At 51.1% G+C, this 24,556-nt stretch overlaps 1 protein-coding gene across 7 annotated transcripts in view; it reads left to right on the forward strand.

Moving 5' to 3' along the window:
- Positions 1-24,556, forward strand: part of SHROOM3 (shroom family member 3) — a 116,454-nt gene that overhangs the window by 87,498 nt on the left and 4,400 nt on the right. For 4 of the 7 annotated variants that reach the window (XM_039550449.1, XM_039550451.1, XM_039550453.1 and 1 more), the window contains 7 exons: positions 2,534-2,662; positions 10,327-10,458; positions 12,546-15,783; positions 17,898-17,974; positions 20,865-21,761; positions 22,780-23,283; positions 24,079-24,229. In XM_039550449.1, the coding sequence (XP_039406383.1) occupies positions 2,534-2,662; positions 10,327-10,458; positions 12,546-15,783; positions 17,898-17,974; positions 20,865-21,761; positions 22,780-23,283; positions 24,079-24,229 (5,128 nt within the window). Of the gene's footprint in view, positions 1-832; positions 1,267-2,533; positions 2,663-2,706; positions 8,074-10,326; positions 10,459-12,545; positions 15,784-17,897; positions 17,975-20,864; positions 21,762-22,779; positions 23,284-24,078; positions 24,230-24,556 lie in introns of those variants that run through there. The other 3 variants (XM_039550452.1, XM_039550450.1, XM_039550454.1) reach the window with 3 other exon arrangements.

Raw genomic sequence — 24,556 nt, forward strand, 5'->3', positions numbered from 1 at the left:
AGGACAGCCAAGAGGAAAGGTAGGCCCTCAGCACCTTTGTACAAGAGTGGCTGTCACCATGTTACGGTGAAAGAAATGTCTTTATAGGGATTAGCACCCTCCTGGTTGTTAGACTGAGCTGCCTTAGCTAGGCATGCTGCAGAAAAAGTTCTGAGGTAAGCAGCCAGGTTAGGCAGAAGGCTGCAAGGGGAGGACAGGTGCTGGGCTTGGGGTCCTGTTTGGAGAGGTGTCCAGCCCTGCAGCCCTGGCTGGCCTCAGCTCTTCTCCCTGCCCTGCCAGCTGTGCTCTCACAGGGGACATCCCTGTCCCTCTGGCTGTGCTCCGTCCCTGAGGTGGGTGTGCTTCCCGGGTGGAAGGGTCCTCATCTCTTGTGTTCCCACTGGGCCTGATTAATGTTGTTATTTCTAGACTGGCTGATTGGTTTTCGGTCTCTTATTGAGCCTGCCGTGCCACACGGAGCTCTGCAATTACAGTTTTTGTAGAGGCTCGAGGAAAACTCCGTTGCATTTCCTTGTTCCCCCCAAGAGCACCTCCAGAGCCCGTGGAGACACTAATTAACGTGTCTTTGTCTCTGTGAGGTAAAGCCCAAAGTTATGCATGCTGGCAAGCACGGGTTGCTCCTGTGAGGGGGAACACCCAAGCTGCTTATCCTCCCTCCCTCTGCTTGGGGCTGCCCATGGAGGGTCAGGCTGTGTGGGTCCATATGGGAATGCTTGGAAGGGACTTACTCAGAAAGCTCTGCTCGCAGCAGAGTTTAGAGTCTGTGTTGTCTCTTGCTTCCTTAACATGTTTCGAAAGCTGTTTTTTCTTAAAAAAGAAAAAAAACCAGCCTAAGTGCTGCAAGATCACTGGGCTGTGGTGCCTGGGGAGCTGTAGGCACTTACTGCTCCTTTATATCAGTTCCTCAGGCTGTTGATTACTCTTTTCTTGGCACAGGGGCAGTTTCCCAGCCCTAAATATTGTCAATGGCTTCCTCAGAGACAGCTGGCCCGAGAGGAGGCATGAGCAGCTTTCCCCACTGCAGGAGTACAGCTGTGGTGTGGCCTGGCAGAGCCAAACTCTGCTCTTTAGGAAACAAGCAGGGAAGCCCAGGGCTTTGTCCTCCAGACGCTGAAGCTGTGAATATATTTTGCTCACAAAATCGTAGACCTGTTTGTATAGATAAATTGCTTATATGCAATCTTTTAAATCCTCATCTGTCACAGGCCTTCTGTCCTTTCCGTGTTGTGCAGTGAAATCTCTTCTGGAAATTGGTAATTTTTCATGGTAAGCTTGGTGAGCAAAGAGAATCGAAGCATTTAAGGGTGTTGGCACTTCCCAGGGCTGCAATAAAGGAGATTGTGCTCCTGGTGTACAGCGAGGCTGGAATGAGAGCAGGGAAGGGAACCTTTCAAGTTTGATCAGGGGCTTGACATCATCTCAGAGGAGAGGAGTGGCAGAGACAAAGCAGGACGGGATTTGGCACATGGAAAGAAAAGGCAGCCAAGGCAGGATTTGGGGTAAAAATTGGATGAAGATAAGCAGGGCAAGCAAAAAAAGGCCGTTCCGGACCAGTCGCTTTCCCTAATCTAGGTGAAAGTGCTGCTGCGCTTTCCTGCTGCATCTCATCCGCAGTGTGAGGCTTAACATTCCTGCCTGGCACGTGGGGGCGAGGGGAGGGAGCGCGGGGGAGGACCCAGCCGGACACAAAGACGGCCGGTCTCTCACCGGAATGGCATCCAAGCCATCTCAGCTATCCAAAGCCCCAGATGCCGGCATGTGGGCTCAGCACACAACAAGAGGCAATTCCAGCTTATCCCGGGCCAGGCCTGCCGCGGGCAGGGAGAGGCGCGGGGGGCCTTTCAGCCCCGCTTTTATTCAGCGTGGGGGTTCCTTGAGCGAGCCGGAATTTCAAATCTCTTCCGCGCTTCAGGGCTGAAAGTGGGAGCGAGTGGGAATACTGGAGCGTTCCAGGGGGAAGGAAGGAGCTGAAGCGATGGTTACACGGTGTTTGTGTGACTTGGAGCAGGGTAAATATGTGTTTGCTGACTCTGTGAAAATATCAGTACAGGGGGCAGGACAGGTTTCTCTTTCTCCCTCTCACTGTGTGGACCTTTCTCTTGGCTTTTCTGTTGTGCGTTCAGAGCATTCCCTGAGCTCTCATAAGGTGGTTACATGTGGTAAAAGCATATCCCACAGTGGAACCACATAGTTGGGGATTTAGGGTTCCCAAATGCAGCTGCGGGATAATGCGTTTTGTGCCGTGGGTGCTGGAGCTGATCTCGCTCCTGTGTGCCATGGGATTGTGCAGCTCCTCCAAAACAGTCATGAGGGACATTCGAAGAGCTGAGCACTGGCCGGGTTGGAGAAAAACAAGGATAGACATGGCTTTCTGTGACATGTACTTCACACTTTGTAAAAGCTAGCCTGAGGCCCCTGCCTTGCCCTCCGGGTCTGTGCATTGCCCTCTTTCCTAAAATCCTGATGAAGCGTTGGCTAAAAGGGCTGAGGTTCTGCGTGGTGGTGTTTACGTGTCCTTGCTTTCCTTTGACAGGGATACGCATGCAGCACAGGGATGCACAGAGCTGTCTCCCAGCCCGCTCAGCCCGGACGGCGTGACCGCTGACTTCCGGCCCAGCAAAGCCACGTGGGCAGCAGGAGTCAAGTTACGGCTGAAGGCCAGGTGAGAATGTGTTTGTCTGTGTCCCTGCAACATCTGCAGAGACCGGGTGGAAAACGGCTTTGGCTGCCAGTGTGCCTGTGGGGCATTCACGGAGAAGGAGTGCTGAAATTCCTCCTCAAAAGCTTTCGTCAGTGCTGGTAAAGGCCATGAGAAATGCTCAACCAAAATATCTCCACAGAAGGGGTGTAAGTCTTCTCTGACTCCCCAGCTTCAGGTGCCTGGCATTCCAAAATCACCTAGCTTCTTCCAAGTCTGGGAGTTTCAGTGAGAGTTTGGCATTCACGACTGCTGAGTACCTGTCTGCCTTTTTGAACGATTAAATGTCTTCAGAAATCAGTTCCCTGAACTGCTCTGGATTGGCTGGTGTTGTGGCAGAGCCTGATTCCCTTCCTTTGTCCACGCAGTTTAGGACCAAATCCGACAGCATTTACTCAGGCAGAGCTTTTACTGGCATCAAAAGAGCTTCTTACATCAGTCAGATGTAATCTGGGTGACCTCATAGATTTTTGTGTCTCAGTCTTCTGAGATTTGTACCATGAAGTCGAGGCAGTGGCTTTTATTGGCAGCACTGCCTTTGGGCCAGACCTTGACTTATTTGAAGTCAAGAAGCTATGCTGCTTTCCTGGAGCTGAAGGAAATGTGGCCCAGTGCATGTGAGTGAGCAGCTGAGAAGGGAATTCCACATTCTGATCTTATCGGCGTGGATGCAGCTCTGGAGCAACCTCCCTGACCTTAGTGGAGATGCTCCAGCTTCTGGCCACTGCAGGCAGTCATGGATGCTGACCCTACCCAGCCTCGGATAGAGCAGATTTTAGAGGCTGGAGTATCTCCTTGAGCTGATTTTATCGAGGAGGAATTTATCTCTGACTGAGGAGTGGGACTCTGCAGTTCCCCGGGTATGTGACCCACAGCGAATCTGGGAGAGGAGCTCCCCTACATCTACCACCTCTCTACAGCAATGAGTCGTTCACCATATGCCCTCTGTAATTCCTTCTTGCCCATCAGTTTAGTAGCAGACCTTCACAGAAGCTCCAGAGTTGAGTGTTTCGCTTGGATAAACTTGCCTTTGGGTGCAGAGCCAATGTTTTGCTTTACTTTTCCGGCAGTGTTGGAGGCTGTGTCTGCACACCTCAGTTTAACTGGGGCTGGAGCTTTAGTTAGGAACAGGAAGCTGCTTTAATGTGTAAGAATGTGCCTGTGGGAGGGTGTTTCAGACTCAGCAGCCTTTGCTTTCAGCCAGGCAGGGGGTGCAGTTCCCTGGCACGTTTGACTCACCCTGTTACCCCCCTAAATGTGTGCGAGTACCTCCACACATCCTCCTAAAGGCCCTGCTGCTTCTCTCCCGTTTCTCCCTCCTCCATGAGCGCTTGGATGTGGAGCTCACGAGCGTTGCCTGTGATTTGTAGCCCTGTAGCTCAGGGGAGAGCCCAGCTACTGCCTGAAGCCTTGCCCTGCGGATCCCCTTGGTTACCTGCCGTGCCTCATTGTCCACGTTCCATTTGGATAATCGGGCTCACGGAGCAGCGTTCCTGCTGCCAGCCACCCAGTTCCTCCTAAGCACTGAACGAGGCAAGGAAAACACATTCCTTCCATTGTTTCCAAGTCTCTCCTGTTGCAAGTTGCTGTGTGTTGGATATCGGGGTGTGAAAGAATCTAAGCTATGCTTGGTTTCTGTCTTTTTAACTAATTTACTGACTAGAGAAGAATGAGAAAAAATGATTTGAATTGAGCCCGTGGGACTGGTTCATCAGTCTGGATAAATCAGTGCAGCTCTGCAGAGCCACGGGCAGGGAAGCCACTGCAGGCTCTGGCCGCTAGGATTTTCTGCCCGTGCTCTGGGAGATGATGTGAATCCCTGGAGAAGACAGGGAATAACAGGGTCCTTCTCAAAGACTGTAAGTCAGTCAGCTGCTTCTTTTCCATGTGTGTTCTTTCTTCCTCTTTTTGCAGCAAAGGAAACAGTAAAATTATAGAAAGAAGAGGAAAGTTGCAGAGAGTCTTTAATCCTGTGCTCCCCAGCTCCTCTTTGTAACCTATGCATGGTCTAAGTACCAGGCTGAAGGCTCTCTTGGCTTCTCCATGTCCAAGCTTCAGTCCTGTGGGAACAGCGCAGATGGACTATCCTGGTGGCAAGCACTTCACAAAATAGAGATCTGAAATACTCCTCATTTTCCAATTTTAATCACACTTATTGTGTTGCTTGATAATGCTGTCTTCAAAATAGAAAGCTGTCTGAAGATCCTGCTAGGACAAAGTCCTTGAACCCAGTAATCAAGAAGAGTGAAGTTTGTATACATCACCTCTGTTCCTGCCGAAGCATGTGTCTGGTTAGTGTCAGGGAATGCCAGTGGGACCCTTTCTTTGTGTAGGGAAAGGTCCTCAATCTAAATATTCCCTGTCAGCCCTGCACTGGGGTGAAGGGAAGACGGAGCCGCAGCGCACAGCCCGGCTCCGAGCCCTGCACTCCTTGTTTCCTTTGCTGGACACTGGATAAATGCCTTTCTTGGATTAGATAGCCTGGGGGTTCCCAGAGATATGTGATAACACAGAGGTGTGACTTGCAGGACCAATAATCATTAATTACAATGTTTGACTGTTCCTAAGTTCAACGAAGGAGCGCCCGTTGCTCACAGCTGCCATCACCTCTGAGCGATCCCAGCACTTCCATCTGTAGCCTGTGGCTGAACACACTTCTGTCAGGAAAAGCCGGTAGAAAAAGTCTGTCTCTAGATGCACATCTGGATGACGGTTGTCATCTCTGCTTCCACACAGGGATTTTCTTCCCAGTGGTATGGTGGAGAGTTTTTTCCAAAGAGTTTGTGATGGTAATGGTAGGAATTCTAAGCAGAAACCTCTGATTCTCTTCTTCCTGATCCCAGAGAGACTTCAGGGAGATTGGTACCTGTCTCCCAATTCCCAGATGGCACTCAGGGCCCAGTCTGATGCAACCCAGACCTCCCCAGTGATGCTTATCAAAGGGGAAAAACAAATGGTGTCTGATGTGTCAGCTGGAAGCACTACACAGGCACAACGCCTGCCTCTGGGAAAGGAGCTGGAGAGAGCAGTGAGGCTGGACCGGTCTGCGACAGAGCCCTGAACTGGCATGAAGGGTTTTGCTTAAGGGATTTTTTTTCCTTTTTTTTTGGTTTAAGACTGAAACTGCTAAAAACTGTGAGATAGTCCACAGGGATTTGCTGCGTGGGGAGCTGTTTTCTAGGAGCTGCAAAATGAACATATGGTGGAAAAGCAGGTTGTGTCCTGGTATGAGAATATTGAGAATATTGACACACTTCACCCAAGTGTTCTCAAGTGAAGGGTTTTTCAGTGTGTTTTTTACTTAGGGAAAGTTGTCATCTAAGCATTGAGGGGTGGGGGGTGTGGGTATGATTCTCCCTTTCCCCTACAGATGAGGAGACACTGTTGGCCAAGATCCATGATGTGAAATATCATTTCACAGACTTCAGGTCTTTCTAATGAGTCTTCCTTCTTTTTAGTCAAAACTGTGAAGGGACTGAGCTCACTCCAGGTCCCTCCTGCCCCAGAATTTACCAGAAGGGCTCTGTGAGCCTAAAAAGAGAGATTTAGTGAAAGACACATCAAGCTGATGCCATTCTGGTCCGACTCCTTTCTAATTGGCCTCGTCTGTTCTGCTTATTTTTAGAACCATGACTGAACCTTAATTAAGAGCGACGTTGCTTTGAGTAGATTGTGGCCTTGCTCTGTCGAAATCCTAATAGGCTTCTGAGTGCTTTACTTTTTCCTTCATCTCCTGCCTAATAGCAGGAGAGGCTGCAGCCATGCATTTGGATGTCTGGACAACATCTCCTTGTTGTGCTCCCGCTCCTTTAGTGTGTCCATCTTGGAGACAGGTCCATCCCAGTGAGAATTCAGATGGTCATTGCTGCTTTCTGTTGGTGCAGGTGCACACTCACCCTGGAATGAGGGCACAGGTGAATTTCTGGGATCAGGATCTCTCCATGTACAAAGATCCTGCTGCTGCATGCAGCGGGATATGGCTCAGGACAGAGTGCCCATGCCACATGGGTTTTATTAGGTTAGAATTATCACCAGCTTGAAATCTTGACTGCTGTGAGGATGACGTGGTAAGGATGGGCAGCTGCCCTCTTGGCTTTCTCTCTTGTGACTCAGAGCTTGGGATCAGATCCAGGAGGCACAAGCTTTGCACTTGCATCCAAATTTTTCATTTCTCCTATAGCAGGAGGGTCTCTGCTGCAGGGCCCCCATCCCTTCCCACCTCCCCATGTGATGGACTAGGCCATGGCTATCCCTTCCAGCTCCAGCAAAGTCCCACACAGCCACCCTGCCAACACAGCTGCTGGGGGAAAGCACATCCACAGGGACTGTGGTTGTGAGTGATGGCAGACTGACCCTCTGGCCTTAGTTCTCTTCTCTGCCCTGTCCCATCTTCCTTGGACATACTGACACCAGCCGCTCGTCAGAGCCATCCCCCCGGGTCATGGAGATGTGCCCCGGTGACCACTGCTCCTGCCTGGATCTGCAAGTGGATTCTGCTCTCCTTGGAAGGTTTTGCTGCCTTCATCTTCAGCATTCCTTGTCTCTGCTGAGGAGGGGTTTGGAGCTTGTGGGGGCAGAGAAAAATGAGCATGAGGTCAGTGGTACAAGAAAATTTGTTCACAGTTCTCTTTTCAGGCACCTGGATGGTGTTTCTGACAAATGTGAGAACGATGAAAGCAACTCCCCGCGAGCTCTGCGGGAGTAGAAAAAGATGAGTTTATTGGGGCATTGATGACCCTGAGTGTTGGTTAATCAGCCACAACATCCATCTCTGGCTTTCACTCTTTAGCTTTCCAAGGATGTGGAAAAAATGCAAATGGCAATTTGAAGAAGCTGGGTTGTTTGCTCTGGTTGAAGATGGGCCTTTTCACATTGAAGGACTTGCACTCCTGAAGGATGCTGGGCTTGAGGTACTTCTGAACTTGCAGAGCACTCAGGCTGTGTGTGTACTCCAGAACTGGCAAGGAACAGTATGTGAAGAACAGGAATCAGACTGAATACATTTTTCTGGATGCTTTTAGTTTGTAACCTTGAGAAAAAGATAACTCAGCCTTTCAGTTATACTGTGAAGAAAGCCTCAGATGCTGATTCATTTGTAGAGTTAGTGCCAAAGCGTCTTCGTAAAGTTCCATTCCTGTTTTGCATACAATATAAAAATAATCCCCAGACATTACAGAGAAGAGCACATTCAGCTCTTCCTAATGAGAGAAAGCTGCAGAGCTGTTCCTGGTGAAGGGCCTCGGAGATGTGAATGTGGTCCCTGGAGCCCAGACTGCTCCCAGAGTGTGCCAGGCTGCCACTGAAGAGCCTCCGCTGGACCAGGCACATTTCCGTCGACAAACACTGGGACCGGCACAGCAACGGGGAGCAGCCAGGTAACGGCAGCTGGACGAGATTAAAGACTCTCCCTTTCCCTTTGTCTTCCAGTCTACAGTGTGAGCTGGCAGTATCCAGCCCGTAGTCTGTGTTACAGCTGCCATTTAGATGCCAGCCTTGCATCTCATCTCGCTGACTTCTCCAGGTATCTTCGCTCCCAGGCATTTGTTGTGATGCCAGCCTGACCCGGATGCCCGGGTTATCTGATCACTGGAGGTGTCCGTGAGGAACCAAGAGTGTCTTTTTCCAGCCTTGGCATTTACAACACAGGGATCACTTTGTCTATTATCTGAAGTGGAGAATTTTTCAGTAATAAGGTTGTCCTAATGCCTTCACAAGTACAGTACAGAATATATAAAAGATAAGGTGATGAGGTTGATTTGTTATTGTTGTTGTTATTACAGTTCTGCATTTTTAAATCCTACAGCCTCCTGAGCCAAAGTGTCAGCTGTTGCTCCTGGTTTTGCTGAAGGCAATTTAGCTACACCAAAGTAACACCGGTTAAAGATCTAATGATTTATTTGTCTTCACTCAAGTCAGGCATTAGCTGCTGCATTTGCAGGTTTTATCACTCAGCCAGTTTGTCTGGGATGAATCAGGATCTGCCACGTTTCCAAGACTGGGTAGGTGTGGAAATAGTGCAAGGTTATCCCACACAGAGCTGGTAAGCTGGTACCATGTGTCTTCTGACTGAAATTCAGAGCTGTCCATGTGTTGAATCATTACAAGGATATCAGACAAAAGGGTTTAAAATACCTGTGGCTCAGATGATTGGCTACACGGCTCCCTCATGGTTTTTACTGATCAAACCAAGGGATAGCATGCTTTGCATGGGATCATTCATTTTCCCAAGCCAAAAACTGATGCTGAAGGGCTGTACTCCACCGAAGTACTTAAAGGCTTTGAATGTCTGCAGTGGAAAAGGCAAGAACGTGGGTTATTCTTAATAAACAGTTTTGCCAACTTCCCATCTGGCAGTGTCCAGGTTCCTTGTTTTCTGGGCAAGGAGCTTAACAGAAGAGCTCTGTCTTAAATACACCTACACATGTAAAGGTAAAATGGTGTTGGGTTCAGCTTGCCCTTTGCAGACCTCCAGTCCAGTTTTCCTTAAGACAATCCTGCCACAACAGATGTTAAAGGGAAAAGCATGTCCCTTTTTCTTCCTTCTTTTAGCAGACGATGAGAAAATAAGCAGCACTTCTGAAATCTGTATGGAAAAAACGCTGGAGAAATGGCTCTGCCTCTCACTCTCTGCCTATGCTTTTCCATGCTGTAGAACATCAGCAGGTGCTGATGTTAACTGGTACTAGGAAAGGACCTGACCCTAAAAAGCATTTTTAGCTCTTTGCAGTTTCCCATTCCATTTCCTTTCCCAATCTTAGGCAGTACTGGGAGAATCCTCTCTCAGTGTCTGTGTTATGTCTGCCAAGGGCATTTTAATCTATGTACTGATGTGTTCAGGACATGCTGTACTGTGAATTTTTCAGTGAGAGAAAGACTAAAGGGGTGTCATATCCTCCTCTTGCATTTATTTAGTCAGAATTGTCCTGCAGACTGTCACATTTCAGTAGGACATGGGTCCAGTGCTGCTCCTCGTTCTCCCAGGGAGAGAGTGAGAAACGGTGGAAATGAGTGCTAGAGCAGGAGAGAGATCCCTCATGGAAAGCAGCAAGAGGATTAAGGACAAGCCAAAGGGTGGGGCAAAGGAGAGTCTGTGTGGCCTCTTCAGGGGACTCAATCATTAATCTCCTGCTTTGACTTTCCATGGCACCACTCTGTGCTTTAAATAAAGTGTCAGTGGGGTTTTTTCCCTCAGGGCTGACAGACACAGGCCTTGGCGCTGGTGACTGAAGGCACCGAAGGGCAGCCGTGCCGTGCCACTCCTGGGGACACACCCTGGGGACAGCTGTCTGGCTGGGTGGGATGCAAGGGACACATATTGCCAGCCCTTGGTTGTCACGTCTCATCCTGCATTTTTAGCAGCACCGAGGAGAGATCAAAAGTGCCTTTGCAGGCTTCCACCTCCTCATGGCATTCGGTGATCCACTTGTGCAAGTCCAAGAGGGAGTGTGTTGTGGGAATGTCAGGGATATTCACACATGGTTACTGTGGGATTTGCTTGGAATGGATTAAAAAGTAGCACTGCCACACAAATGAGCACGAGCACTTTTAAATATTGGTGCTAAGTTCACATCCACCTTCCTTGAGAGAGCTGGCCTGTTGCTGATGTGCAAACTCCTGCTTTCACCCAGGCGGAGTGAAACTCCAGGCCGACCTCACTCCTGGCATTCAACCAAACTCGCGGAGAACCAACCCGATCCCAGCATGATGCAAATATCTCAGGGTACGCTTGGCATCCCTTGGCATCAGTCCTACCACTCCAGGTAAGCACCACACAGCTGTGGAGGGAAGGGAGGGGGCAAAGGTGTGGTGGGAAGATGGTACCAGTTGCCTCCATACAGCTGGACAGGTTTACAAACAGCCAGGGTTTGCATTAGAGTTAGGAAGGCTTCAGTTCCTGTTTGGTTTCCCTGATAAAGTGGCTGTGTTTTCCTCCCTGAGGTGATCAGCAGCTAGGAAATTAATTGCTTTAAAAATCCCCCTTCCTACAAAGATGGGAGCCCACTGTCAGGATGCTGATAAAGCTTTCTGCGGATTCCCCCATATAGAAACACAGCATGGTTGTTTTCCCAGAAAAGGAAAAGAAATCCAAAGTCTAAATTAGCCTGTTGAAAAAGGAAGAAAAGGGTGTAGGTAGCAGAGCCTGTCAGCGTAACGGAGCAGCCAACAGCGCAACAGTGCTCCCAGGGTGAGGAGTTCAGGGAGGGATTTCCTGGTTTGGCAGTGGCTTTCTGCAGGAGTCAGCTCTATCATAACTGAACGTGCAGGGCAGCTTGAGGAGGGACAAGTTTAAATTCTGCCCTTGAAAGATTTTCCCTGAAAAGGCAGAAAGGTTTCAAACTCTCCATTATAGCTTCTGGGATTGAAACATCACTTTCTTCTACAGGCAAGACTGATCCTTGGCAGAGGGGAGGAAAGACAAAAAAAAGCATTAAAGAAAGTGAGGAGATGGTTGCAGAAAATAAAGTGTGTTGATCTGTGGCCTTAGCACAGCTCATGCTGGAGTGTACTCCTTTCCCACCAAGGGGCTTTGCTTCCCAGGCAGTTCCTGGCAGAGCCTTTGGCAGCATGGCTCTGTCTCCCGGGTGCTTGAGGAGGTGCACGGGGAACATCTAGTGGCCAGCTGGCTAGGGCTGTGCTGGGCATTGCCAGGGAGATGGTTATTTGAATCCAAAATAGAGTGGTGCATTTAAATGAGCAAACCAGCTTTGTCCTGAGATTTGCCATATCTCTTCCTGCCTGTGTTCCTCTGCATCTCTCTGCAGAGCTGCTGTGAGCAGGCTTCCTTCTGCCTTTCCTCATCCTTAGCAGCCTTCTCCCCTGGGTCTGCCCCTTGTCTGGGATATGATCTGGAGCCAGCTTCCAGCTCTGGACCTTGCCCTACCACAGGCTGTCCCTTCCTGCTGCTTTCCTGTGGCTCTGCCAGGACAGCACATGTAGTTGCACAGGGAACTAGAGAAAACAGTACCTGAGGAAGGGAAGCTGGGAAGAGAGGGAAGAAGAGTGAAATCCTCAGGCTATACTGTCCAGTGCTCAGTGTATTCGCTTGAATCTGGAAGGGGAGATTAGCCAGGGCAAACTCTGCACACATTTGTCATGTCCCCTTGTGAGATGTGAAAAAGGGGCTGTGACTGGCACAAAGAGCTCCCTTCCCAAGGATAGAAAGATCTCTCAATACCCTTCTTTTTTGATCACTTCTCTGGTGGCTATGATTCCTCTGTGGACACCTTAGAGGAAGTGCCAAGATGTACCTGCACCTGCTGAGCTACATGAGGAGGTGGCAGTGCAGACTTCTTGGGAATTCTCAGACTGTTTCTGTGGTTGCACCCCACTTTCCTCCAGGCACAGGCACATGCATCTCTCCTCTTCTTGTCAGCTTAGTTTTCTCGCAGCAAACAAACTATCCTTGGGACAGCTGAATTTCCAGGAAGCCTGCCAGGGCATAGCCTTCATCTCCATAAAAAGAAATGAAATGGGGAAAAAAGAAAGAGATTAGACTCCCCCCAGAATGCCCCTTGTGCTTCTCTCCTCCTCCTTGGTGGCATCGGTGCTCATTCAGCTTTCCAAGGGCTTTGGATGGGTTTGCTGGGTGGGGTCGATCCTCCCTGGCTCCAGAGATGCGCTGTCTTTCTGTCTGTATTTCCCTCCCACCCTTCTGTGGTAAGTAAGAGCCATGTGTTGCAATGTCAAGCAGTTCCTCTTTGTGAACTGGGATGACTCCAAACAGGGGATGGAGCAAGGCCCAAATATGGGTTTTCATCTCAAAACTAAACATCTTGCTTCTGAGCTCACTTATAAGTTGTTGTGCGTGTCCTCTGCTGGTTTTCACTCTTTTCTCACTGTCCCCCAGCTCCTCCACCAGCGATCTCTCTGCATACGAGCATGGCTATCTGAGGAGGAGTCCTGATCAGTACAGCTCCCGGGGCAGCATGGAGAGCTTGGACCACTCCTCCCCTGCCTACCACCCTTGCCACCTGTCCCCGGCCAAATCCACCAACAGCATCGACCAGCTCTCCCACCTCCACAGCAAGAGAGACTCTGCCTACAGCTCCTTCTCCACCAACTCCAGCATCCCCGAGTACCCCGCGGCCCCGTTCGGCAAGGAGCACTCGTGCTCCCCGGACAGCGCGCAGTCCCGCGGGGGGCCGCCGGAGGGGATGAGGCAGGCGGACATCCGCTACGTCAGGACGGTGTACGACGCCCAGCAGCGCATCTCCCAGGAGTACGAGGTGAAGCCCTCGGCCCTGCTTCCCAGCAGTGACGCCCGGGCCTCCCCGGACAGCCGCAGCCACGGCAGGCTCCAGGCCTTCAGCCGGCACAGCGCGGCCTCCTCCTGGGCACAGCCAGCCCAGGGCCCCTCGGACAGCAAGAGCCAGCCTCCCAAGGGACCCCCCCTGCCTCCCACTCGCAGCGACAGCTACGCAGCCATCAGGCACCACGAGAGGCCCGGCTCAGGCGCCGGCATTGAGCCAAACAAGCCCAGCCGGACCCAGCCGAAAGGGGCCTGGGCACCTCTCATCAGCTCCCTGTCCCAGGGGCCGCTGCTGAAACCGCCCTTCGGAGAAGGGCACCTGCACACCGTGGTGGAGAAGAGCCCAGAGAGCAGCCCCACCATGAAGCCCAAGCAGAGCTATTCCCAGGCAGCCCAGCCAGGACAGCCCCTGCTGCCCACCGGTGTCTACGCTGTTCCCTCCCCAGAGCCGCACTACGCCCAGGTGCCCCGGCCTTCCGCCAGCAGCACTGGGACGCTTTACCCAGCTCTGGCCAAAGAAAGTGGGTACTCCCCAGCCCTCCCGGTCTCTTATGACAAGGCCGTAGTCGGCGGCACCCTGGGCTTGGATGAGAATGGAAACCAAAGCACTACAAACAGGTCAACCATCTTCTACCAGCCCCCCGCCACTGAGAGAAAGCACGAAGCCAAACTCATCCAGCAGAAACCTCCCAGCACAGCAGGCCCGGAGCTCTGCCTGGCTGCACCGCGAAAGGAGGAGCTGTTACCCCCTTACAAGGCAGCACACAGCCACTGGGAGACCCCGGGTAGCACACAGGCGTCCAAGGCCATTTTTCAGGCTCCACAACCCCAGCTGAAGGATGCTAGTGAGAGGAAAACCCATTACCAGCCCAAAGAGGACTGGACACCTGGATCGCAGGAGGACAAAAGTGGCAATGCACAGGTAAACGAGAGAGATGCTGCTGCTCCCCACCCATGGGGTCACAGCAAGGCCAAGCAGTATGGCTTCTCTTCCTTGCAGAACATCCCAGAGAGCTCCAGGAGGCAAAGCAGCTCCGAGCTAAGGGAAACGCAGCCAGGTGAGGGTTATTCCAACACCAAACTGTCCTTCCTGAACAGCAGCAGCAGAGAGGAGAAGGATCACAGGGAACAGGGGCACAGGCAGTGGAGCGATGCGGACCCACAGGCCTTCACGAGGCAGGAGGAGGAGGGCACAAGCGTGGCTCTGTTCCATGCTGCCGAGCCAAAGTGCAAAGAGCCCCCTTCTCCGCAGCTCCCAAAGACCTTGGATTTTGGGAGGAGCCGGCTCAGCTCTAGCAGCACCCAAAGCTTTCCCTACAGCAAACCAGAGGCTGGCAAGCCCCGCTGCTCGGTGCTGGAGAAGGTCAACAAATTTGAGCAGCGGGAGCAGAGCACTCCCCGGCCCCAGAGTGCTGGCATTCCCAGCTTTGGCCAGCACTATGGGCCGAGCAGGACGAGCCAGCCCTCCGGCACGAGGTGCTCCATGCACAGCCCAGAGGACCTGAGGAGCAGGCTGCCCAGTGAGCCAGGCAGGGGCTCCAGCCCTTTTGTCAGGAACGGGAAGCTGGAAGAGGCTGACTGGCGCCCCATAGAGCTGCAGATGGTGGCTTCAGTGAAGCATGCAAGACCCAGTGAGTACTACAGCCTGTGTCCTGAAAATGAGGTGCAAATAAGGGCAGCTCAGCTACCGCGGAGTAAAAGCACATTCCAGCTGGGAGGCGAGCCTGAGAAGGAGATCCTCTGGAAGGATAACGTCCAGGATGCGCACGGGTCGCAGCTGGACACGTCGTTCAACAGAGCCTACAGGAACAGCATTAAAGATGCCCAGTCCAGGGTGCTGAGGGCCACTTCCTTCCGTCGCATCAGCCCCCCGTTCGGTAGCACGCCCAAGAAGCTGCCCCAGAGGCCTGCCTCGGCCCACGTGGGCCTGAGGAGCACGGCAGCATCCCCACACACCCCCAAGGAGAGGCACAGCATCACGCCCACGGAAGGCGGCTTCTCCGGCCTGGACTACGCCAGGACGCAGCACGTGCTGCGCATCGGGGGCCGGAAGCGGCTGACAGCAGAGCAGAAGAAGCGCTCCTACTCGGAGCCCGAGAAGATGAATGAGGTGGGCATGTCAGACGGGGAGCCGTCACCTTTCTCCTTGCAGAAGAAAAGCATCCATTTTGTCTTCCCAGAGAACACGGTGGCCGACCGGCGCAAGATCTTCGAGAGGGACGGCAAAGCTTCCTCCACAGCCAGCTTGTCCAAGCCGGAGCTCAAGCAGCTCCAGCAGAACGCCCTGGCCGACTACATTGAGCGCAAAACGGGGCGGCGGCCGTCCTCGCAAGACATCGGGCTGCTCCGGGAGCGCTCCCACAGCTCCTACCTGCAGCTGGGTGGCCCTGACAGCCAGAGCCTTTCCTCCGCCTCCAGCATGAATTCCCTCCAGGACCAGAACCTCTACCGCCACAGAGAGTCCATAGAGCGGATATCCAGGACAGGACGGATGTCTTCCACCCTTCCTCCTGGGCTGATGGACTACTTGGACACGAGTGGAGATGAAAAGGTGCCAGGGCGCCAGGACAGCCTGGTCACCAGCCGGCCCAAACCCGAGAGGTGCCGGGATTACAGACCCAGATCAGATCTCACCAAAGGCACTCAGACAGACCCGCTGGGCATGCAGGGCCAGCCTCGCTACAGGAAGCAGGAGCAGGTCTTTGAAACATCCTCCACCGCCAGGAAATCTGGAAAATCGGTGTCTGTGGAAGACTTGCTTGATAGGTACGACAATCAGCCAGTCCCTGTGCATGTACGTTCCAGGTCGTCTCCCACGGCGGATAAGAAACACCAGGTATGTGGCAACGGGATCGCGTACGCCCACAAGCGGGACTCTGGGAACCAGGGAATGTGGGGGGATGTTGGAGAACAGGCTGATGTCCAGTCATGGCTAGGACTCCACTGATTAGAGACAGGTTCAGCACATGCTGAGGCAGCTTAGTGCGCGTTAATTAAAAGATTGCTGGTGGGGTTCAGCTCTCTCCCTGCTGGGCTGTGTCGGGGGTGTCAGGGATGCTGGGATTTCAGTGCATATGCTGGTGTGTTCCTGCTGCTCTGGACATCCCATCTGAGGTGTGCTGTCCTTACCTGCGAGCAGCACTGGAGAAGCACTGAGCACCTTTGTGGTGGAGTGTTCCACTAAGGTGGTGATTTGCTGTTCTGCCTCAGCCCATTTTCCTGGTGCAAAGTAGAGAGGATTAGAGGCTGCTTGGAATTGCCCTGGCTCCCACTGTGCCTGACAGTGCTGGGAAGTGCTTGGCAGAGGCACTGCCAAATAACCATTATGTTTAGCCTCCAGCCCTGGAGGGAGACATGACAGAAAAAACTGAACGAGACCCTGGCCCTTCCATGTCCCCTGCTTGGTGGTTGGGAACATCTCACTGATGTCACAAATGGAGAATTCAACTGATTCTGATGATGGTAAACAGTAGAACCAGGCTAAATTCTTAAAGAGCAACTGCCCAGGCCAGCTCTTCAGCTGGCTGAAATCTGTTCAGATTTCATGCATGGATTTACAGCAGTGCTGGGTCTGCTGCCCCATGCCATTTCCATGCCAGGCTCCATTCATCACGGAGAGAGGGAGCAAACAACCAAAATGTGTGCACAGGCTCCTAGCCCCAAATCGGCTGAGTGTTTGGAGAGGCTCCCATACTTACAGGGCAGCTGAGATCCAGGACATCTCCTCCTACTCCTGCACTCAGTTCTGGCCCAGAACAGATTATACATTAGCAACAAAGTGGTCCTGAGTCAAGTGACAGAGGAGGCTCTGGGCAGCATCTCACAAATGGGCCAAACTCGGGTGGGGGGAAGAAGCTGCCCTCCCAAACTCATTGTGTGCTTCAGTCTACACATCCTCCCTCGGCAGCCCTCAGCTCCCACACCACGTCTTTAAATAGAGTGAATTAAAAAAGCAGCTTGTGAATATCAAGTGACCGGAATGCACTTCCAAAACCACCCTGTCTCATCCCACCATCAGTATTTTTCCACCCCAGCCAGGCACCAGACCCATCTGTGCCATTTTGTCACGCTTGCCCATCAGAGCAGCAAGAAAACCAGACATCCAGAGAGAGAAAAATCACCAAAGTGTACTTTTCAGTGACAGGTTGGATGACAAGCAGCCCCAATTCATTTTTCCTAGCCCAGCTCTATCAGGCAGGAGGTACAGGGCAGTTCTTAAAATCTTTATTTCCCCCTTGGGGCTCATTTGTAACTGCTCATACATTCAGCAGCCAAACCAGGGTTTCTGCCTGTTGGAAGCCAAGTGGAGGAAGAGGGTGAACAGCACAGCAGACCTCCTCACAGAGTCTTAATTCTGGTGCTGAAGAGGGATGAGCCCTTACAGCTGTTTCCCAGAGGGATTTAACTGTAACCACCTGTGGAACAAGGATTAATTCCATGGGCAGCAAGGCACTTGTGAAAATCCTGTTCTTAAATCCTAACTTGACTTCCAGCATATACACCGATCCATAGGGTCTGTTTGAAAGGGAATTATGTGTTGAAGTGCTTTCTTCAATAGGTTTGTTTCTGATCCACGTCCAGTGCAAACACACAGCTATAAACATGGGGGACAAAGCCAAACCAAGAGGGTGATTTTTTTATTATTATTTATTAGATTTCTTTTGGCCTTTCCAGATTTTTTTGTGGGAAATGTTTATTTCCAGTTTAGCAGCAGACTCCTCTGCCTCACTCACTGTTCATTTTTCAGAGTCTTGTGTACAGTGCTTAACGGTCCTTTCAGGGTGCATACAAATCACATTGCACCGTCACTGCAGGAATTTGTTTAGAGATAGGAAGGAGTGGATAGCCATGGGGAATGACTTGCTCTCAGGCTTTGGAAGGCATTCTCATCCATGTTTTGGTATTTTGTTTTGCTTTCTGCTCGCTGCTGACGCTGTCTTGGTACCCCAGGAGCTGCTGAGAAGGGAGAGCAGTGAATTCAGCCCCATGGTGAGGGATCCCTTCTACATGGTCAGCGCAGGAGCCAGGTGAGTGTGTGTCCATGTCCCCTTTGTCATTGCAGGGCCAGCTCTGGCCATCCCCTGCAGCAGCAGTTGTCATGGGTTGTCTAAAGCTGAGACCTGCACAAACACAGTTCCAGGTGTGCTGTGCCCAGCAGACTTAGGAGGAGTTGCTACAAGCTTTTTCTTTCATTACAGCCATTAATTTACTATCTCTTCATGTAATCTTGGAGCACATTTATGCAGCAAATTTCCACTTACATAATTTCTAGAATGTGTTTGATCTGCTGTTGGAACTCACACTGGATGCTATATCATAAGTGAAGGATCCGAAAGGAAAAAATACCTAGATGTTGCATGCTGGCTGGTTTTATCCACTGCAGGATGCTGCCTCCCCAAAAGCGAGGGACTAAACCCAGGATATGTCCTTGATCATGCTCAGCTGGGAGCTGGCCTTTGGGCTGCTTCCCTTCATCCAAGCAGGATGCATTGCTCAGCAACAGGGGAGAGAGAAATGTTTTTAAAAATAGAAAAGTATAAGCACAAAACTCGGCATCTTAGGACTTACGTAAGTCTCCACTTAGCCCCGGATTGTTTTGAAGTTAAGGAGAACTGAAGTTGATCGTGCTGTATTTACATTTAAATAATAAATAGATGTTTGCCCTAAGCCCCGAGTGCCCAAACAGCTAACTCCCATTACAGTAAAAGCCATCAAGAAGGACTAAAAGCGTTGTTCACAAAGGAGCTCTGTTCCTCACAAACTTGCAGTAAATGCCAGCTCTCTCTGTGGTCACAGTGGGAGTTAACACTGCTGTCTCCAAAGGTTTCTCCATGCAGTTCTGGGTCAGGGAGTGACAGCTGGAAGAAGAGGAAGGCTCCTATTCTGGCTGATCTTACTTCTGGCCATTTTTGCCCTCAAGAACATATAAATGTTGTTTTAAAGGGACTCAATCTGCCTTCAGGCACATCCTTGTAGGATTGTTTAAAACACCCGTTTACTTTGATTTGGAATAACTTTTTCCTGGTGTTTTTTTCTAAGAGAACAATGCAGCTGTTTCAGTTCCTCCTACCTCCCTTCTCTCCTAGAGATAGCATTTCATCCTGGTGCTCCATCACTACTTGTGGCTTCCTTTTATGTTTTTCTTTCCCCAACCTATTTTCCAAGTAATGGGATTGAACACCCAGACTGAAAACAAGTTTATTGGGGCACGAAATGCAGGTTTCTCATTTTCATGCTTCACTGCACAAAGATCATTGGTTACTAACAGTTTTATGATGTTTGTGCAGCATAGGCATCCCACATGCTTCGCAAGCACATTTCTTCTGGGAGATGGGAGCTTTCTCTTCTTGCTCGGAACTGGATTTCCCAAAAGATAAAACAAAAGGATAGGAGAAGTGTTTGCCATGCATGGGCCCTTCAGGGACGCAAGGCAGGCAGTAGGAATTACGTTTCTAGGTTTCACTGGGACACAGCTGCCCCCTGTGCTGGAGAGGAGATGGGACCATCACTACGGCCTCTCATGCTTGAGGAGGAAAACGATCAGATGGTTAAGTTAGTAAAACCTTGGTCAGCAGTCACTTGGTCCAGTCCCACATGCTCTTCCTCTGCTCCCCAGGTGTCATACAACATTGGGAACTGCTCCACCAGTTCTAGAATCCACAGTTGCTTCCACAGTAGGAGAGATCTCTGAATTAGAGAATCACCATCTGGCGCTCCCGACAAACACTGAGCATCTGAAAAGAATACACACTGCTACTGTCCAGGAACCACAGACAATACCAAGAGCATTCTGTCTGGGAAGTTTCCCCACTCCCAGGCACAGGCTGCCAAATTCTATTCTCAGTCACACCGGAATAAAGCCAGAACGACCCATGTCTTTGACAGAGTTATTCTTAATTCGTACCAGTACCTCTGAGAACAAATTTGGGGCCCATGTCTCCAGCATCACAGATTGGCAGTGTGGGGATTATTTGACAATGCATCTCAAGAACAGAAAATGCACTGGCAGTATAGCTTTATTGTGTTTTACTGGTTTATGGTATGGCCTTGTGGTTCCAGGCACCTTCTCTTGCATCTGCCAGTGCCATTATTACTGCTCAGTTTGTTTGCCAGCTAAATAGCCAGACAGGCAAATAGGTTTGGCTCTGGATTCCAAGCAGGATCCTCACTCCAAAGGCCAGACACTGTTTCTCAGGCTCACATGAGAACTCCCTTAAAGACCTGGAAGGAATAATTCAATCTGCTGCCTTTGCAGCCTTAACATCCGCTTGCAGTTGGAATGTGTTGGCTTTGGTGTTTGTCACACCTGCCTGTCTGAGGGAGCTCTTTCTTCTAACACGGTTCCAAGGCTGCAAGAGCTTTTTTTAATTTTCTCCATAGTCAAAATAGTGCATTTTTTGGCTTTGCTTTGTTCTTGGAGACAGTTGAATCATTTTAATGGCACCTTTCCAAAAGGAGCAGATAACATTGTGGGAATATTTGGCCCATAGAGCTGAAATTCTTAAGATTACAAGCAGTTGAGAGTGGAGTTTGGTGGTGGATAATGTCAAATGGTGCATCTTACAACAGTTGCTACTGGCCCCATCTGTAACAAACAAAATTGGAAGCAGAGCAGGAAAGGAAGTCAGGTGTTAGGTTTTCCTAATATTTTTTTCACTGAGTTACTGCTGTGGTGCTTGCTACCTGTGTGTGTGATGTAGCTCACACTGAAAATGATGGGAGATGGTAAGAGAGAGTGGATCTGGCTCAGGATTTCACTTCCAGTTTCAAAGCACAGCTGTACCTCACCTAGACCAGCAGGCAGTGATGCTGGCCTCTGATAGGGTTGATAACTTGACCATTGAGGAGGGGCACACTAAATTTTCCTGCTCATTGATTAGTTATTAATCTTACCGTGGTCGGTCTCTTGGTATTTAGGTCTTTCAGCAAGAAAGAAAGAAGCCACTCAGAGAAAATGGCGTTCACAAGTTACTATCCCCATCCCCTCTGCAGCACCGAGGTTGTCACCGGGCCCAGCACGCTGGCTGAGAACCACAAGCTCTCAGAACTTTCCAGGCCAGATAGCAGGACTTCTGCATTTTTCCCAGCCCCAACAGAGGCAAGGAGTCACTACCCTGAGCAAAAGCAAGGCTTTAAAACCTTGTTCCTTAACCTTACTCCTTCTGGGTCTGGCCACTCTTCCCCTAATACACCCACCCAGGCTCCCTCAGACTTCCAGAGCACAGGTGACAGCCAGGCTCCGAGACAGCACCACGCCAAACAAGAGGCTGTTCCCCCTGAGGGCAGCGGGAACGCTCAGGCTCAGCCTTTGGATGCTGTCCAGGATAGATCCCCTGAGACTCCCACGGAAGAGGTGATGTGGAGAAGGAAAGCCGGGCTGCTGCACAGGTCCCTCCCGCCCAAAGCAGCGTGGGCTCATTCTGTCAGAGACAGCAGCTACGCAAGGGCCGTGGTGTCTCCTCCGGCAGCCGCGCCGAAGCCCTCCCAGAGGTGGCAGTCCTTGCCCACACAGAGCAGCACTTCCTCCGACCCAGAGACTCCTTCTCCCCCGGGCATGACCCAGCTCCGGATCTCGGAGTCGGGGCTGCAGCTCTCGCCCCCGCCATCGCTGCAGGACGAGGAGGACGATGAGGTGTTTGTCGCGCCTTCCCAGCCACCCTTCTCCCCGCCATCGCCATCCCGTCCTCTTCCCGAGCTGAGCTCTTGCACTTCTGCCAACGGCACAGAGGAATTCCCACCTCCTCCCCCACCCATTGAGGGGAATGGGGCAGCTGGAGACAAATCCCCCCGGCTCCCAGAGGAGGCCAGCGTGAGGTAAGGGCGGGCTGGAGCGTGGCAGCTCAGGCAGTGCAGGGCTATATACAGTAAGATATGCAGGGCTGGGACAGATGGGCTGATCCCAAGTGCCTTGAGACCCCCAGCTGCCAGCTGGGCAGGGCGCTTGCACGTTGTCAGGGGACAGGGACACAGGGACAGACAGACAGACTCGCTGCTGGTCTGCCAAGAGCAGCCTCAAATGATGTGGCCAGAGCAGGGTCCACCAGCAGGTGCACTGACAGGTGCTCCCCAAAACCCCAGGACAGGGGACTGTGGGGGAACACTCCTGGGCTGGTTCTCCCTGCAGATTTCAGTGCAGTTGCTTCTAACTCTCTCCAGCACAGAGCTGGAATGGCTGCTGGCTCCTTCCAGTTACTGGATTTTGAGAGACAGCTGTGAAAATCCATGATGGGTTTTTCCAAACAGTTAGTATTTCTCAGAATATATTTTAGACCTGGCACAAAATAATGCTGTTATGAAACAGTGACCATCTGCCAAGAAATGACAACGCAAATATGTCAGAGTCAGGCTGTATAGGGAAATTCTCCTGAAGGATAGCACTTTGGGCGAGATGCCCAGGTGGTTTAACTCAGCACAGCTTCCCTCACTCCCAGGGAACTGCTCTGATATCCATCTGGGAAGAATCTGGCCGGGGCTATAGTAGTGATTGGCTTTTCCAACATGGCAAGGACAAATGGGTGGAGGCTGCTCAGGATGGCACTCCCGGGTGGGGAGGCGCAATGTCCCCAGCCTGCCAGCGGAAAACAAAGTGACTCGGTGTTCACTAGTTCTTTCTGTGTTGGATGGACAATCCAGCAGTGTCCAGGTTGAAGGGACAAAACAATTCTGGTGCCAGTGGCTTCACACTATAGACCCTCCGTATTGGAATGAGAAGCAAGACACCAAAACAAGGGAGAGAGAAGGAAAACTCATTTCTTGTAGGCCTTTACCTTGTGTTCACAGTGGTCCTGGGTGGTAGATTTCTCTTCATCTCACAGAATGTTTCTGTCCATAGCAGCTTCAAAAGCTTTCCCAAAGCCCTGGCTGAGAAGGAGATAACAGGGTTGGGCACCAGCACCGGTGAAAATAACTGGCCCCTCTTGCCAACCCCATCAAAGAGGACTGGCTCTCCATCTGCTGTGGATCAGCAGCACCAGTCCCCTGCTGCTTCTGAAGGGCCTCAGAGCACTGACAGACAGCCCATAACTCAGCCTGAAGGTAACCCCAGAGAGCCAGCATTGGAAAATGCCAGCCCAGACTCTAGGATAACCAGCACAGCACCCCCAGTGAAGGCAAAGAAAAAGACCCCAGAGGATATTAAGTCAGAGGCTCTAGCAAAAGAAATTGTCCATAAAGACAAGTCTCTAGCTGATATCCTGGATCCAGATTCCAAAATGAAGACAACCATGGACTTGATGGAAGGAATTTTCCCCAGTGGAACCAGCTTGCTGAAGGAGAACAACATGAAGAGGAAGATGTCGCAGACACAAGCCAGCAGGGCGGCAGTGGCAGATGACACGTAAGCACTGCTGGGCTGGGGCGAGGGCTGGCAGAACTCCCTGCTGCCTTGCTTCTAAGGACAACCTGTGCCACATTTTTCTGCATCTCTATAGGTGAGAGTGAATTTTGCAGTTCAGAGGTGTGAGGCCTGGCAAGGCATTTCCCAACAGCCTTTCCCATGAGCTGGGCTCTGTGTCTGGGCTCTGAGCTCACCTCTCTGGGCTGTGTATAAAATGATGCTGAGCTTGGGAATAGAGCAGGAAATGAAACATCCCTAGAGATATAATTGGATTTTGCTCTATGAACCTTAGTAATCTGAAGCAGTTCAGTCCAAAGCACAGGAAGAGATATGAAAGTAAAATCATGATGAAAATAATGGCAGGCACAGGGATAAAAAGAGGCCAAATTCTGGAAGGAGGGATGAGGGGAGCTACTTACTACAAGATCAGCCCAAGTCCCCCAATGTGGGTTTTTTAAGACAGAGACTTCCAAGTGGCAGCTGGAGAACTGTCCAGAAGTCAGTTGTACTGCATGATGCCAGGTAAGATGGTCAGTCTGGCCACCTCTGGCCGAGGCTGACCTTCAGCAAGGTAAATCCTGTGCAGAGCTGTGTCCAGTCACCTTTAAACCCAGTGGCTGTGCTGTGCTGGGACAGCAGCTGACACGCACCCCCTGATGGCAGGAATCCGCCTTGTCCTGCTGGGTAATTACACTGGGAAGGTACCAAAGAGGGACTCCTGGAAAACCATGGATCTAAGCACCGGGAAAAGTCAGGCTCAGACTGAATTCTTCCTTTTTCTTCACTGTGGTGTAGGAGAGCGGAAAAGGAAGCTCCTGTCACTCTGGTCACCTGTCCTGCTTACTACAGTGTTTCAGCTCCCAAAGCAGAACTGCTGAATAAAATCAAGGACTTGCCAGAAGAAGTAGGTGAGGAAGAGGAGCTGCTGGACATCAATGAGAAAAAGGTAAATTCAGTACTGTTTGCTGCTCACATTCCTGAAATAATAATAAGCCCTAAAGTGAAGTGCATTTCTATTTGATGTCAGCTTTTGGCAGCACCCAAAATTCCGTGGGAGCGATTAGGCCGCCTGTGAAGCTTCCTTAGAGTGACCCAAATTGTATAAGAGAGCTAATCTGAATTACTCACTGCAAATTGAGTACCAATCTTGCACCACCCTGAGGCGGGCCTGGATCCTGCCAAATGCAGGGTGTACAAACTGTCAGGAGCAGTCCCTGTTCTGCAGCAAGGAAGGAAAAGGGAGAGGTGAAGCAATTCGTGCAGGGCCAGCTTC

The sequence above is a fragment of the Corvus cornix genome, chromosome 4 (genome assembly GCF_000738735.6).
Source record: "Corvus cornix cornix isolate S_Up_H32 chromosome 4, ASM73873v5, whole genome shotgun sequence".
In the NCBI taxonomy this organism is placed as follows: Eukaryota; Metazoa; Chordata; class Aves; order Passeriformes; family Corvidae; genus Corvus; species Corvus cornix.